Below are 13,654 nucleotides of genomic sequence, written 5' to 3' on the forward strand. Positions count from 1 at the left end.
ATGATTACAAGTATGGGTAGCTTTGAGATAACTGAGTAGGTTTGTGTAATGATGTGAAAGTAGTGATGGGTGCTAGGAAGCCTGACTGTTCAGCAATGATTGTTTCAGCTCAAAACACAGCAGAGATGCAAAAAATTAATAAAATTATTTATAAATAAAATGTAATAACTGAAGTGTGGCACGGATTCACGGTATTAGATTGAACACATTGGTTTGATAAGAAAACAGTTAACCTAGTAATTATGAATAATGCTTCTGACCTTTTTTTTGACCATCTCAGTATTTAATGTAGATGAGATGAATTTTCATGTCAAACCTGTTTATCAGAAGACTCCACAATTTGATGTGAAGTGCATGAGAAAGGGTTTAATATAAATGCATAAAGAACAGGAGTCTGGATAATAAACGGTCCTGCCACACGTCGCGCCGCACTGACGCCTCCTCAGAGCGGCAGTGCGGCCCTGAAAAAGCACCGGTGTGTACTCCACCAGGGCTAAGGTTCCTCCTCTTTCCGAGCTGAGAGCCAGCTACATTTTGTGTGTGGCCACTCTGGGCCATGGATACAACCTCTAGCAGTTACACAATCTGTTTATTGACACCAAGCTAATTAAGTCTAGAACTTGGTTAAAGAAACAGTGGCCAGATTGGTAAGTATTCCCCTTAATTCCAGCTTGTTTCGTCGGGACGGTCGACAAAGCGTCTGTTTTTACAGAAATATCAGAAACCGCTAGCTAGCGGCTAGCTTGTTCGTAGCTAGGTAGCTAGCTAACGGTAGTTAGCTTCAGAGCGAAAATGACAGAGGGGAGCTGTCATGTCAAAATGTAGCTAAGCAAGGTTTTTAAACATAGCCACGGCTTGATAACGGTCATTTTCTAACAGCTTGGGGATTCATCATTCACTGTCAAATGTAAGTAACCTTACTGCGGTTTAAATTTTTAACACAAATGAATTTGCCGGTGTTTTTCCCGGTGTGACTGTGTAGTTGAAATCCGAGAACAAAGATCTATTGTAGGCTAGCTAACTGTTAACATTAACGGTACCGGCGTATTTAAAACATCCTCCGACTTGTTCCCAACTCTTAAAATGAGCTTGCTACAGCCTGAAGTAAGTCGGTGAGCCGAATAGGGCCTTTTCCTTATATCTGTAAAGGTGGCAGTGTAATTCCTCCCATTTTAACACATTTTACACAATAACACCGAGGCCACCGTAAGTTTTTAACACAACACAGCCAGTGTGAAAGATTTTAAAGGCACATTAACAGTCAGATGTACATTAAGGCTCACACCCATTCATAAATACACTTCTCAGTCCACTACCAGAAGGTACAAGGTGACAGCTTAACCTGTGATGCTGATTATTGTTGATTTGACTCTTTAAGGCACTGATGACTCAAGCTGAGGTATTATGCTGGTTAGTGTATTTGCTGTATTTATATTTGCTCAGTGTTACTTATTTACAGATTTAAGTTGCCTCCCCACAGTATCAGCCCAGCCTGACACAACTTCACAACAGTAACAGAAGAAAGGCACTTCACTTATTTATGATATTTTTCCTGCTGCTGTTTGCGTCATACTAATCCCTTACCCAACACTGAGGGATAAAGGAGGGAATGTGGGGTATTCCCTATACCCTGCACTTCACCTTTAGCAGAGCTGAAGACTTATCAGCTGTGTTTGTGCTTGCCAAAGATTAACACATGAGAGATTTGAAAGGAAGTGTGATCCTTCACGTTCAGTCTGGTCTGTAGTTTTAGTATATATGGCTCCATGTTTCTGAGGGGGTGTCAGGGTATATCATGGTCTGCAAATTGACAGGTATCGTGCCATGTACATTTGCTTGTCTAGGCTGTTGAATTCTACTATATTAGAGCAATTAAATAGTATATATTTCAAGTGTTATGTCTGTAAGGACATAATATTTTGTGAAATTATAATAAAGGGTATGTTCAACCAAAAAACCCCTCCTTTTAGGGTCACTGTTGTTGATAATGACAACAGCAATAATGATAATTATAACAAGTATAATAACTAGAATGGCACAGAGTAGAGTATATACCTCTGCCATGGCCCAACAATTACCTTTTAATTGAAACAAGCCTTGTCCAATGTCAGACTCGATAGCCCTGTATCACTCTCAATTGAAACCACCCAAGCCTGCTCAACCATAATATAGGCTCACAAGATCTCGGATCAGCATCTTATTTTGCCCAGTTGTAGATACCAGACACCTAAATACTTATTTTTCATCAAGATCCATGCGTTATCTATTCTGGGCCGAGACTCATCTTCCATCCAAGTTTTGAGGAAATCCCTTGAGTAGTTTTTGTGTAATCCTGCTGACAAACCAACCAACCAAACGGACATGGGTGAACACATTACCTCCTAGGCCTAGGTAACAACAACAACAACAACAACAATAATGATAATAATTATGATAATAATTGTGTGATACCGTTATCTGTAAGTGATGTGTGATAACAATGATTTCCTTTCCGATTGGTGTTGCCGACACCAATACAATACCAATACTTTATAAAAAACCTTAATAATAACAGCGTTCGTTGTTTTAAGAACGCAGGGAACTCCCGTTGTTTGAACACCAACAAGTTGAAGCCTAGATGGACATGAATCACTTTCCCACATATAAGGACAGTAATAAACATCACCAATAGCTACACTTTTTCTCTATAAACAGTATATGAACTTAATGGTAAATATATAACTGAGTAACGCCTGCCAGTACCAAAGGACTCAGTGATTGACGTCTGTCTTGCTCTAGCAACATCTTTGTTTTTCTCTTATTTAGACCAACATTGCATCATCACATTCTGTATTGTGATTACATTTCAGATGCTTAACAAGGTTTGTGGTGTTTCCACAGTACTTCATAGTCCTCACACACTCATCACATCATCAAAGTTGATCCTCTGTCTGTGGCGCCTTACGCATTTATACAGCCTTAGTTCAAATCTGACTGACAGGTGTAAGGGAAAGTAGTTCATATCAAGCGGGTAATATTTACATTAGATTCTGATCATAGTGTAGTTGCTTTCTGCTGTGTCCCTGTTGATGATAACATACACATTTGAGTTTAGATATCGATCTTTTGATATGAAAATCAACCTTAGAACAGAGATATTTTGGATCAGAAATATAGGTATAATTGTATCAATCTGCACATCACTGTTATCCATGAAATTGATATTTTCTGAGGAGGTTTTTGTACTATGAAAATCCCGTACTATGGCAGCCCTAGTTCCTGAGTCAATTTTCTTTAGCTGGCATGAATTAGTTAGGGTTTTCAGCTTCTCCTCGAGGCACATTTAGATTATTTGTGTCATAGTGTAAGCGCCAATATAACAGAGAAACGGTCCCTGAGTCATGAATGTCTCATCAGTCGAGAAAGGAAACAATATGTCAGTATGAGTTGCACGAGAGTGACCGTGGTTGACTCTGACTGTTATTTTGTATTTAGGAATATTTGCTGATCTCACTGCTGTACTTTGTTCATAGGTTACAGAATTGGGAGTGAGGCGTGTTGACCGGTGAATGCATAGAGTCAAGAAGGTCAAACTTTGTGACAATAAAGAAGGTATCTGGAAAAGGTACAGTACAAGCGTCATGTCACATCTCTGAATAAACTTTCAGCCAGTCCCATTAAGTACTTATCAGCTCTTTCTAATGTCAACATCCAGCTGTGTGACAGTGAGCATGACGGCTGTGGACGGCCTTTCGGACAGCACGGAGGTGGTGGAGATGGAGGATGTCCCGTCTCAGTTCTTTGTGGAGAAACACTCGTGGGAGGGCCTTCGTGACATCATTCACTGTAGCAGGAAGTACTCGGGAATGATTGCCAACAAGGCTCCCCATGACTTCCAGTTCGTGCAGAAGAAGGATGAGAATGGACCCCACTCCCACCGGTTGTACTACCTCGGTAAGCCATAGATGCTTGATGATGGTGCACATAATCCCCTGCATCAGCGTATGATTTGTATACCACACCTTTGTTCTCCTTTTACAAGACATCAGTTATGTTTTCCAGCTCAAGGCAGAATAAGACGATTGCCTCATAATATTAAAACAGTCTCCATGTTGAATTTCTCCTTTTCCAGTTAGCACAATCTTTTATATTTGGTGTTGGTGACGTCGACTTTGTGTCTTTGCTCTGTGCTGACCAGGTATGCCTTATGGAAGCAGAGAGAACTCGTTACTCTACTCAGAAATCCCCAAGAAGATCCGGAAAGAGGCCCTCTTAGTGTTGTCATGGAAACAGATGCTGGATCACTTCCAGGTGAATTCCCCCTCGCTTCCTGTTTGTGCAGTACCAATACCAAACAGTACAGGGTGATGGTGTCTCCCAGTGGGTTGTTCCGGAGCGGTCCCATTTAAAAACTGATTGCAGCATTTTTCTTAGTTTTAGTTTCACTTCTAGATAAACAGTCCCTGAAGGGGTGCCACTGTAGCCGTCTTTAGCAACGTGAGATATGATCTCAAACTCGAAAGATATGAGAGGAATGCTTGTACCGTGCACCCACTATACAGTTATGGATGGGTCACTTCAGTGTGGTTCTGTTAGATACAACCTGAGTCACCAAAAAACTGGGATGCTGTGGTTCTTTTCACTTTGCGTGCTGTAGGCATCACATTTCGAGCAAGTGTATATTTACAAAAAAAAAAACCCAAAATGTTTATCAGTTGAACATTAAATATGTTGACTTCCTACTATATTCAAATGAATAAAGGACGAACATGATTTGCAAATCATTGCCTATTTCTTTTATATATGTTTTACACAGCATCCCTTTTTTTGAATCTGTTTTTTTACACATGAATATGCTGTATATGTTAGCACACTTAAACTTATATATCCTAGCAAACTTGTCAAAAAGTCTCTTACGCTCGTGCTGATGTTGTACACTTGATTTCCTGATGTTTCTCTTCAGGCGACACCGCACCAGGGGGCCTACTCTCGAGAGGAGGAGTTACTGAGAGAGCGTAAACGTCTCGGAGCATTTGGTATCACCTCCTATGACTACCATGCCCAGACGGGCCTGTTCCTCTTCCAGGCCAGCAATAGCCTCTTCTACTGTCAGGATGGAGGCAACAATGGCTTCATCGTGAGTACACTTAGGAATCCTTAGATACTCGGGGCAGATTTTATTTAGAGCAACGTGAAAGTATGCAGTGTGTGGTGTGTACTGAATACTGATATGTGTCCTAACTTAAAAGAAAGGATGTTATTAAGCATCTACAAGGCAGGGCTGTGCTGTTGCTGTGAATCAGTTAATGAAGTCTTATACCTCATTAACATGAAACCATCAATACTTGTTCCTGGCTACGAATTGTTTCCTAGTCTGTGTATTGCTATATGATCACATTATAATTAATGCACTTTTTATAATAATATAATTCTGTTGTCTAGAGTTAACCTGAATGTTCTGGTATTTAATATCTTTAAATCTTGATAGCATTCATGTGCATGGCATGCATTTATGCACAAGATAGGTTGGAGAAAAAAGATTGCATGTCTTGATAAATATTCTTTTGTAAAGGACGTTGTTCACCTTGTTGATTCTTTGAAGAGTGAAAATGTCTGTATGTCCACAGAACTGTCATTTCCGTGCTTGTATCATAAACACAAGGAGACGGTTGTTTGTCACCACATTTAATTTCACAGAGGGATGCCTCCTGATAGAACAAGATGCAGCTCATTGTACCTATTCATGTGTGTGAAACTTTCTCCATTTAGGACAAACTGGTCTCCTCTCCTGTATCTTGACATTCAGAAGTCACTCTTCAGTTGCCTTTGACTAAGATTGTGTATGTTGGTTTTAGCAGTCTGCTCCTGTAAAGCCAGTGGAGATCAAGACCCAGTGCTCAGGGACCCGCATGGACCCCAAGATCTCCCCCGGAGACCCGGACTTCATAGCCTTCATCAACAATAACGACCTGTGGATAGCCCACATTAAGACGGGCGAGGAAAGGAGACTCACTTACTGCCACAAAGGTCTGAAAGTTCTCCGTTTCATTTGAGTTGTTTGAGTAGGCAATAAAATGTAATGTGATGAGTAGCTTCACATGCGTTAATATCCTCTTTAACCCACCATAAAGCTGAAACTGAGCTCTCCCATTTCACACTACATCATAGAAACGAAAACCCATTGGGATGCCATATTCTTAGGGACTGGGAACAGTAAAGGAGTGCCATATTCATGTTTTTTTTATTACTTATTTATTCCTTTATTAATTCCTCTTTATTTCTACATTTATTTTCTTATTCCTTTATGGATTTTATCTTTTTTATGGCACTCCTATGATTCCATTTATTCTATCCTATGTTTCAAGATTAAAGTGTAAGATTGTTGATAATTTGTATTAGCATGTTTAGCATTATACCAGTAGCATTAAATGGATGTAAGCTTTTCCCCTTTTCATTTATTTATTTTTCCAGGTGTGGATAGTGTTAAGGAGGACCCCAAGTCTGCTGGTGTAGCAACGTTTGTCATCCAAGAAGAGTTTGACCGCTTCACTGGCTACTGGTGGAGCCCCTCAGCAGTGGAAGGTCAGCACTTTGTATCCTGAGTGGTGTTAAATCATACTTTTTCTTGTAGTAGGTTAGAAATTTCCAAGTTACAAGTAAACACAGTTCCAAGGAACGCAGTGTGGGCGAAACTATCAAAAAGTTTCCCTAGTCCGAAAACGCATAATGTTACTCAGCATTTGTTCGGCCTTCTGGATTACAAAGTAATAATAATAGTAATAGTAACTAAATGACATCCAAGGTATAATTTTACCTCAACCTGTAAGTTTAGTTTTTTTTACGTACATTATTTCCTGTTTATATTCAACTCAAATTTGAATATTTTTTCTCCCTTATCAGACCCTAATGGAGGTAAAACACTGTACCTGCTGTATGAAGAGGTGGATGAGACGGAAGTAGAGATTATTCATGTTCCATCTCCGGCACTGGAAGAGCGGAAAGCAGATGCATACAGATATCCACGTACAGGTGAGTGTAGCTCTATACATTCTACACACACATACACAGCCTTGGAGCGTGTATATAAAATCAATTTCTTATTTCTGTATTTTCAGGTAGCAAAAATCCCCAGGCCACCCTGAAACTGGCAGAGATCAAGACAGATCATCAAGGAAGGGTGAGTCTTTCACTATTTCTACATGATTTTTCTTTCTTCTCCAGAATAATAGTTCGCCGTTCCTAATGTGTTCGGTTGTACTTACAGATTGTGAGCACGCAAGATAAAGAACTGGCCGTCCCCTTCACCACCTTGTTTCCGGGGACAGAATACATCGCCAGGGTAGGATGGACAAGCGATGGCAAATAGTGAGTGTGAATCTCCTGTTAATAGGAAGGTGCTTATGTTTGTGATTCCTATTGATTCTAATGGAGCAGTTGCTTTCATGAATCACTGGACATATAAAGCAACCCTTCATGTTTTGTCTGCTCTGTGTCCCCCTAGTGGCTGGGCAGTGCTTCTGGACCGCAGTCAGAGAAAACTACAGCTGGTCCTGCTGCCTCCAGCCCTCTTCATCCCTGTCACAGATGACCCAGTTCAGAGGCAGGAGAGTCTGGCAGCCGTGCCCAGTAACACACAGCCGTACATAATCTACGAAGAGACCACCGACGTCTGGATTAATGTGGGTGTTCTAACATGGTGCACTCTTCAGTCACCTTAAAACTTATTGTTCTTGTGATAAAGCTTCTTCTGCTGTAAAAAGTCAGCAACTGGCTGTTCTTCTCTTTCCGCAGGTTCACGATATATTCTATCCATTTATTCAAACGACAGAAGATGAGTTTACTTTCATTTGGATAAACGAGTCTAAAACTGGTTTTAGCCATCTGTATAAAATCACATCCCTGTTACAACCAGGCTGCTACCATTGGACAGAGGACTACCACCACATAGAAGGTAAGAAACTAAGCGATGCCTCTGCATTAACTTGAAATTATCATATCAAATAATCATGTAATCGCAGTGTATGTCAGAGTGTGCAGCGAGTCAAGGAGCATGTTGATTCTGTTATCTGCTTTCTGCAGGAGACTTCAAATGTGCAATCAAGGAGGAGGTTACACTGACCAGCGGAGAATGGGAAGTGCTGGCACGACATGGTTCCAAGGTTAGACAAAGTCCGACATTTTTTAAGTGCAGGGCCATCCAAGTTTTCTTACTGGTTTTTAAAATGGACACTCCCACTCAGACGTTAGCAAAGACACTGACATAGGTTACAGCATTTTTGCCCTCCACTCTCCACACACACACACACACACACACACACACACACACACACACACACACACACACACACTCTGAGGTAATCAGAGAAACAGAGCAGCAGTGGTCAAATGATCTACACAGAGTGAATGAAGAGGGCGAGCTGCTGCAGAAGAAAGAAGGAACAGTGTGATGGTGCATTGTCCTAAAATTGAGGGACTATGTGTAAAAAGTCCTCTCAAATCAAACATTGCTCAACTGGTGTGGATATGAACAGCACCAAACACTCAAAACACCAAGTTAACCTCTTTTAACCTTAACCTAATATGCCAGATAACGGAGCCAAAATGTCAGCCGTTTGATATTTACAATCTGAACTGTTTATAAACATTACACAGAATTTAAGAGGTCAGTCGATACCTCACACGTCATGCCTTCAATGCTATTGTCTTATCATTTTCCTCTCGTGTTTCTCTCTTCTCTCTTGCTAGATTTGGGTGAATGAGTCATCAAAGCTGGTGTACTTCCAGGGCACCAGAGACACTCCTCTGGAGCATCATCTCTACGTGGTCAGCTGTGACTCACCTGGAGATGTGGTCAGACTAACCAAGCCTGGCTTCTCTCATAGCTGCTCTGTTAGTCAGGTAAAAACATTTCTCTTTTTACCTTCTTGTCCAAATACATAAATACACACTTCATCAGTCCATTCATTTATTCTCTCATCCAGCTGTTTATCCTCCTGTATCTGTAATGGATAATCCATTAAATAGTGTTGCCAACTAAGTGTTTCACAAATTGATTAGTTAATCAATCAACATGAGCTTTCAGTTTTGATAATAGAAATCAAGAGAAGGAATTCTCCCAGTATGTCTTTTTTTTCTCCACTTGAACTTACAAGTCACCAGGATAATGTCAAGCTTTTGTTGGAAAAAAAACCCTTATCTTTTTAAAGGAGAAACTGAAAATATAAATGACCGCTGTCAGGGGAAAACCAACGATCTATTGATGTTTTAAAAATCCTGATGCAATAGCCTAACAATGGCATAGCTGTCAGTGCTGAAAAATCTCAAATCAAATCGTGAATTTGGAAAATCGTGACATCCCTATTGCTTATAGATATTCCTTTCCTGATGAGCATTTTTGGCAGCTAATGACTAATATTTGAAAAAGCAAAGGCTTTAGTAAAGGTAATGGTCAGAATATTATCCTGTAACATGATTCAAAATGTGAATTTGAAGGCAATATGAATCAGTGACTTAGATTTGACAGACTACTGTGACTCAACACAGACGGTGCAGGTTGTGTGTTTAGTGTGAGTGCAGCATATCAAGGTTTGAAATAGTTTTATCAGAGAAACCAACTTTAACTGCTTACGAACAATAAAAGTAAGACCCTCGAAAACCTAAACAAAGCTGCTAAAGCCAGGGATTGGTTGGATAGTGTGCAGTATATGGGATAAATGTTCTCTGGTTGTCAGCAGTGTTTTACACCAACAGCACCTCATGTTGAGCTTTGTCATGCAGATCCTTGTAGCATTCCCTCAGCCTTTCTGTTCCCTCCTTGTCTTTGTGTGTTTATTATATAGTTTCCCTGTTTATTTTGTAAAGCAGTCTGTATATTTCTGATAGTTGTCCTCTCTCTCCCTCTGCAGAACTTTGACTTTTTTGTCAGCCACTACAGCAACGTGAGTACACCTCCGTGTGTTCACGTCTACAAACTGACCAGCTCAGAAGGTGACCCACTGCACATGGTACCTGAGTTCTGGGCCAGCATGATGGAATCACCAGGTAAACAGGATGTGACTTAACCAACCAACAAAAACAAGTTTTGATTGAGTTTGTCTTTACATAATTGGACTTCTCTGAGAGAGCAGTCTTGCCAAGTGTGAAGGTTGTCCAACTATCTGTGGTTTTATTTTTGGAACAATCAATAGAGACGAGTCTGTCGGGAAGGTTGAGGTCTGGCTTTGATTAAATGAAGGACGGTCAGTTCGATCTACAATGGCGTCCTCCAGACAATCCTGATGACAATCAGATTATGTGGTGATAAAACATTCAGGGCATCATGAGTGGTTGGCGCCAGTGTTGATTGCCGTTTATTATTCATTAAAAGTACGAGGGATGAGGAAGCTGTCTTCTTGTGTGTTTGTATGTTTTGCAGATGTGTTAGGATGACAGCTGCTGACTCTTACAGAACAGTTCCTGAATTAAAGTGCACCTGTACCCTAATTTACAACCTACTGTACATTTTTTGTGCTGTAATACGTGGTTTTTGCATTTTTATCTTGGGTCGAGTGCCTCTAGGAGTTGAGGCAATCTCTGATCGTTTTAGAAAATACCAACCTAATGACCACATGTGTTAATGTGTCTTCCAGGTTGCCCGGGAGATTACAATCCGCCTGAGATTTTTGACTTTCCAGGGAAGTCGGGCTTCCAGCTTTATGGGATGGTGTACAAACCTCACAACCTGCAGCCTGGCAGGAAACATCCGACTGTTCTCTTCGTGTACGGAGGCCCACAGGTTCGTGGATGTGATGTTGCTTGTTTTTGTGTTCGCTAAATGTTGCTCTGACCTTGCCAACAACACACGTGTGTGTGTGTGTGTGTGTGTGTATTCAGGTGCAGCTGGTGAACAACTCCTTCAAAGGGATGAAGTACCTCCGTCTGAACACGCTAGCCTCTCTGGGCTACGCTGTAGTTGTCATTGACGGGAGGGGTTCCTGTCAGAGGGGCCTTGAATTTGAAGGAGCACTAAAAAACAAAATGGTAAAGAGTCAGATAACAAAATTAATTCAATAGGAGCATTTAAAAAATAAATGCTGTAAAAAGATGCACAACTAATCTGCTTTTTCCCTCTTCAGGGCCAGGTGGAGATTGAAGACCAGGTGGAGGGGCTGCAGTACGTAGCGGAGAAGTTCAACTTTGTGGACCTGAGCCGTGTTGCCATTCACGGCTGGTCCTACGGCGGTTTCCTCTCTCTCATGGGTCTCATCCAGCGACCCAACATCTTCAAGGTTAGGAGGCATCTTCGTCCTTCAGAACTTCTGTTATCCTGAAACCATACGCTCGCTTTCTCAGTGAGCGTTCTCTGCTGTCTCCTTGAGCAAGAAAGAAGACCATAGTTTGTAAATCACTATGTGATACACGTTCAATAGAATTAATTGCTTAATTCCTTCAGTATGAAGTTTCCAAACTGAACTTTTGATGTAGTTGCCACTTGCATCCACATGGTGTCTGTGTTGTACAATGAGTTGACTGATAGCTTTCATTCAGTAGGATATCTGTAGATACATCCTTCCTCCTTTGCCATATTCTTTGAGTTGCTCTCTTTCAACACACTGCAAGATACTATGTTATTTTGTTTTATTTTACATTCTTTCCCACCTGACTATGTTGTGCTTCCCTGCCAGTTGGCTATTGCAGGCGCCCCGGTGACTGTGTGGATGGCCTACGACACAGGCTACACAGAGCGTTACATGGACGTGCCTGAGAACAACCAGCAGGGCTACGAGGAAGGCTCAGTGGCACTGCATGTGGACAAGCTGCCCAGCGAGTACGTACACATGCTAAAGCAAGCAGGCCCGTTAGTGTGGAATTACCCTTTTTAAGGCTAGTGTTTGAAAGTTGTAAATATTTCAGGTATTATTGCAACTGGCAGTCAAGTCGAGCCTCAGAGTTAATGCACCGAGGAAACCCTGAGGGCCTGATAAACGGCATGTTGGAGCACTGCTCTTGGATGCTAAAGTCAAACTAGAAAATGACTTTGGATCCATGAAGGCTTTTTCACTGTTGTTTCATTTCATTTAAGGCTTTGCACTGTAGTCTCACTATTGTATGGAACCCTATCATATCGTAACAAATCGCATTAACCATGTAATCCTCTTCTTTCCAGGCCCAACCGTTTGCTGATTCTCCATGGATTTCTAGACGAGAATGTGCACTTTTTCCACACCAATTTCCTAGTGTCACAGATAATCCGGGCTGGGAAGCCCTACCAGCTTCAGGTAAGCATCACAAGCCTTATTACACCCATTTACAAATTTTTCTGAAGTTGTGTTAAATTTTTCAGACTAGGTTGACATGATTAACATAACAGCATAAATGTCTTATGTTATCTTTGTACTTCATATGCACAGTGTCATGTTCAATGGTTGTAAAATACATTAGATTGATCATATTTAGGATTAAGAACGTCAGGATTTCACAGTACACAGACATGTTGTACAAATCGGTGTGTAATTTGGTTTCAATTTTCCAGGTATATCCCAACGAGCGACACAGTATTCGCTGCCCTGAGTCTGGAGAGCACTACGAGATAATGCTGCTGCACTTTCTACAACAATACCTCTGAAATGAGACAACAGGGGAGAAGTGAAGTCTAGTTTCCCCTCTGTCCTCCTTTACCCCTCCAGCTCACCGCCCATCTTTACTCTCCCTGACCTCCCCCATCCTGACCCCGACGTCTCCAAGTGTTCACCGTGTCACCGAGAGTCTATCAGACACTCTGCAGCCACTCTCTCCTATGAACTAGTCATGTAACTTCTCCACTATACTTCCCTCTTTTGCGCTCTCTGTCTGTTGTTCTGTTACTCAATGGCTCGCTTGCTTGCTCGGTCTCTCCCCCTCTTCCACCCTCCTCGTGTACAGTCTGGGGTATGGTTTACGAGCACAGAGATTTGGTGTTTCACCCTGAAAGCTGAACAAAGACAAGGACATATGGAGAAATGTTTGCAGGCTGTGTCACATTGACTCATCGCTCACCCACGTCCTCATCTCCGCAACCATAATGGTTTTTGCCAAATGTTATCGTGTTGTTTTCCCCCTTGCTCCACCTGTTTTAGTCACTGGAGTCAGCGGTAGAAATGGGGTTACAGTTCACAGATATGAAGCTAAATCTATACAGATACTTGCAGACATTAGCTGCCACACTATAATACATTTGAAAAACACAGTTTATCTCACACAGACACTCAGAAACACACTAACACAAAATTGCAATATCCAAACATAGCACGAGTCTGTAACTTGCAGTGTGAAGAAAGGAAGAAAAGCGCTACTCTTCCCCTGTCCACTTGTTTTAAGTGTGTGTTGTTTAAAATAAAACATTTTATGGATTTTTATTCTTTTATAATGAGCGCCGACAGACGCGGCTCATTGATGTTCTTGCGCCGTTTTCTCCCCTCACATCACATTGCTCGAGATGTCTGCTTGCCTTCTTAACACATAATTTATATTTGCCAAAGTACCTCTTGACTCTTGATCATGCTGGTATTTCCTTTTTTTACTGCAATAAAGACAACAGGAGGGTGAGCACTGGAGTCTTACAACAGCTTTGTACCACCGGAATACAATTTGTACATGATGATGAATAAATGTATGAATCAATCACATGCGCTCTTTGACTGCAGTCTTCATTTCAAGC

At 41.3% G+C, this 13,654-nt stretch overlaps 1 protein-coding gene across 3 annotated transcripts; it reads left to right on the forward strand.

Moving 5' to 3' along the window:
- Nucleotides 1–475: 475 nt before the first annotated feature.
- LOC311267165 (dipeptidyl peptidase 9) lies at nucleotides 476–13,622 on the forward strand. 3 transcript variants are annotated; one of them, XM_084370053.1, is made up of 21 exons: nucleotides 476–647; nucleotides 3,513–3,604; nucleotides 3,695–3,933; nucleotides 4,178–4,290; nucleotides 4,943–5,116; nucleotides 5,835–6,006; nucleotides 6,451–6,561; nucleotides 6,880–7,008; nucleotides 7,095–7,156; nucleotides 7,244–7,344; nucleotides 7,481–7,658; nucleotides 7,771–7,930; nucleotides 8,059–8,138; nucleotides 8,725–8,877; nucleotides 9,885–10,020; nucleotides 10,608–10,753; nucleotides 10,852–10,998; nucleotides 11,094–11,246; nucleotides 11,643–11,785; nucleotides 12,125–12,236; nucleotides 12,491–13,622. In XM_084370053.1, the coding sequence occupies exons 2-21, from the start codon at nucleotides 3,549–3,551 to the stop codon at nucleotides 12,581–12,583; spliced, it is 2,658 nt and encodes an 885-aa protein (XP_084226179.1). In that variant the 5' UTR covers nucleotides 476–647; nucleotides 3,513–3,548; the 3' UTR covers nucleotides 12,584–13,622. The 3 variants fall into 3 exon arrangements, with proteins under 3 accessions (XP_084226179.1, XP_084226181.1, XP_084226180.1); XM_084370055.1 differs by having other exon boundaries at nucleotides 5,838–6,006; XM_084370054.1 differs by lacking the exon at nucleotides 476–647 and adding an exon at nucleotides 811–907.
- Nucleotides 13,623–13,654: the final 32 nt, after the last annotated feature.

This window comes from Pagrus pagrus (assembly GCF_965226575.1).
Source record: "Pagrus pagrus genome assembly, chromosome: 12".
NCBI lineage: Eukaryota > Metazoa > Chordata > Actinopteri > Spariformes > Sparidae > Pagrus > Pagrus pagrus.

What these genes read in the sequence shown, in the direction of transcription:
- LOC311267165 (XM_084370053.1), top strand. Translation starts at nt 3,549, where the DNA reads ATGCATAGAGTCAAGAAGGTCAAACTTTGTGACAATAAAGAAGGTATC. An exon ending in TGGACAAGCGATGGCAAATA is followed by an intron (nt 7,345 to 7,480) that starts GTGAGTGTGAAT and finishes GTGTCCCCCTAG; the next exon opens with TGGCTGGGCAGTGCTTCTGG. An exon ending in TGGCACGACATGGTTCCAAG is followed by an intron (nt 8,139 to 8,724) that starts GTTAGACAAAGT and finishes CTCTCTTGCTAG; the next exon opens with ATTTGGGTGAATGAGTCATC.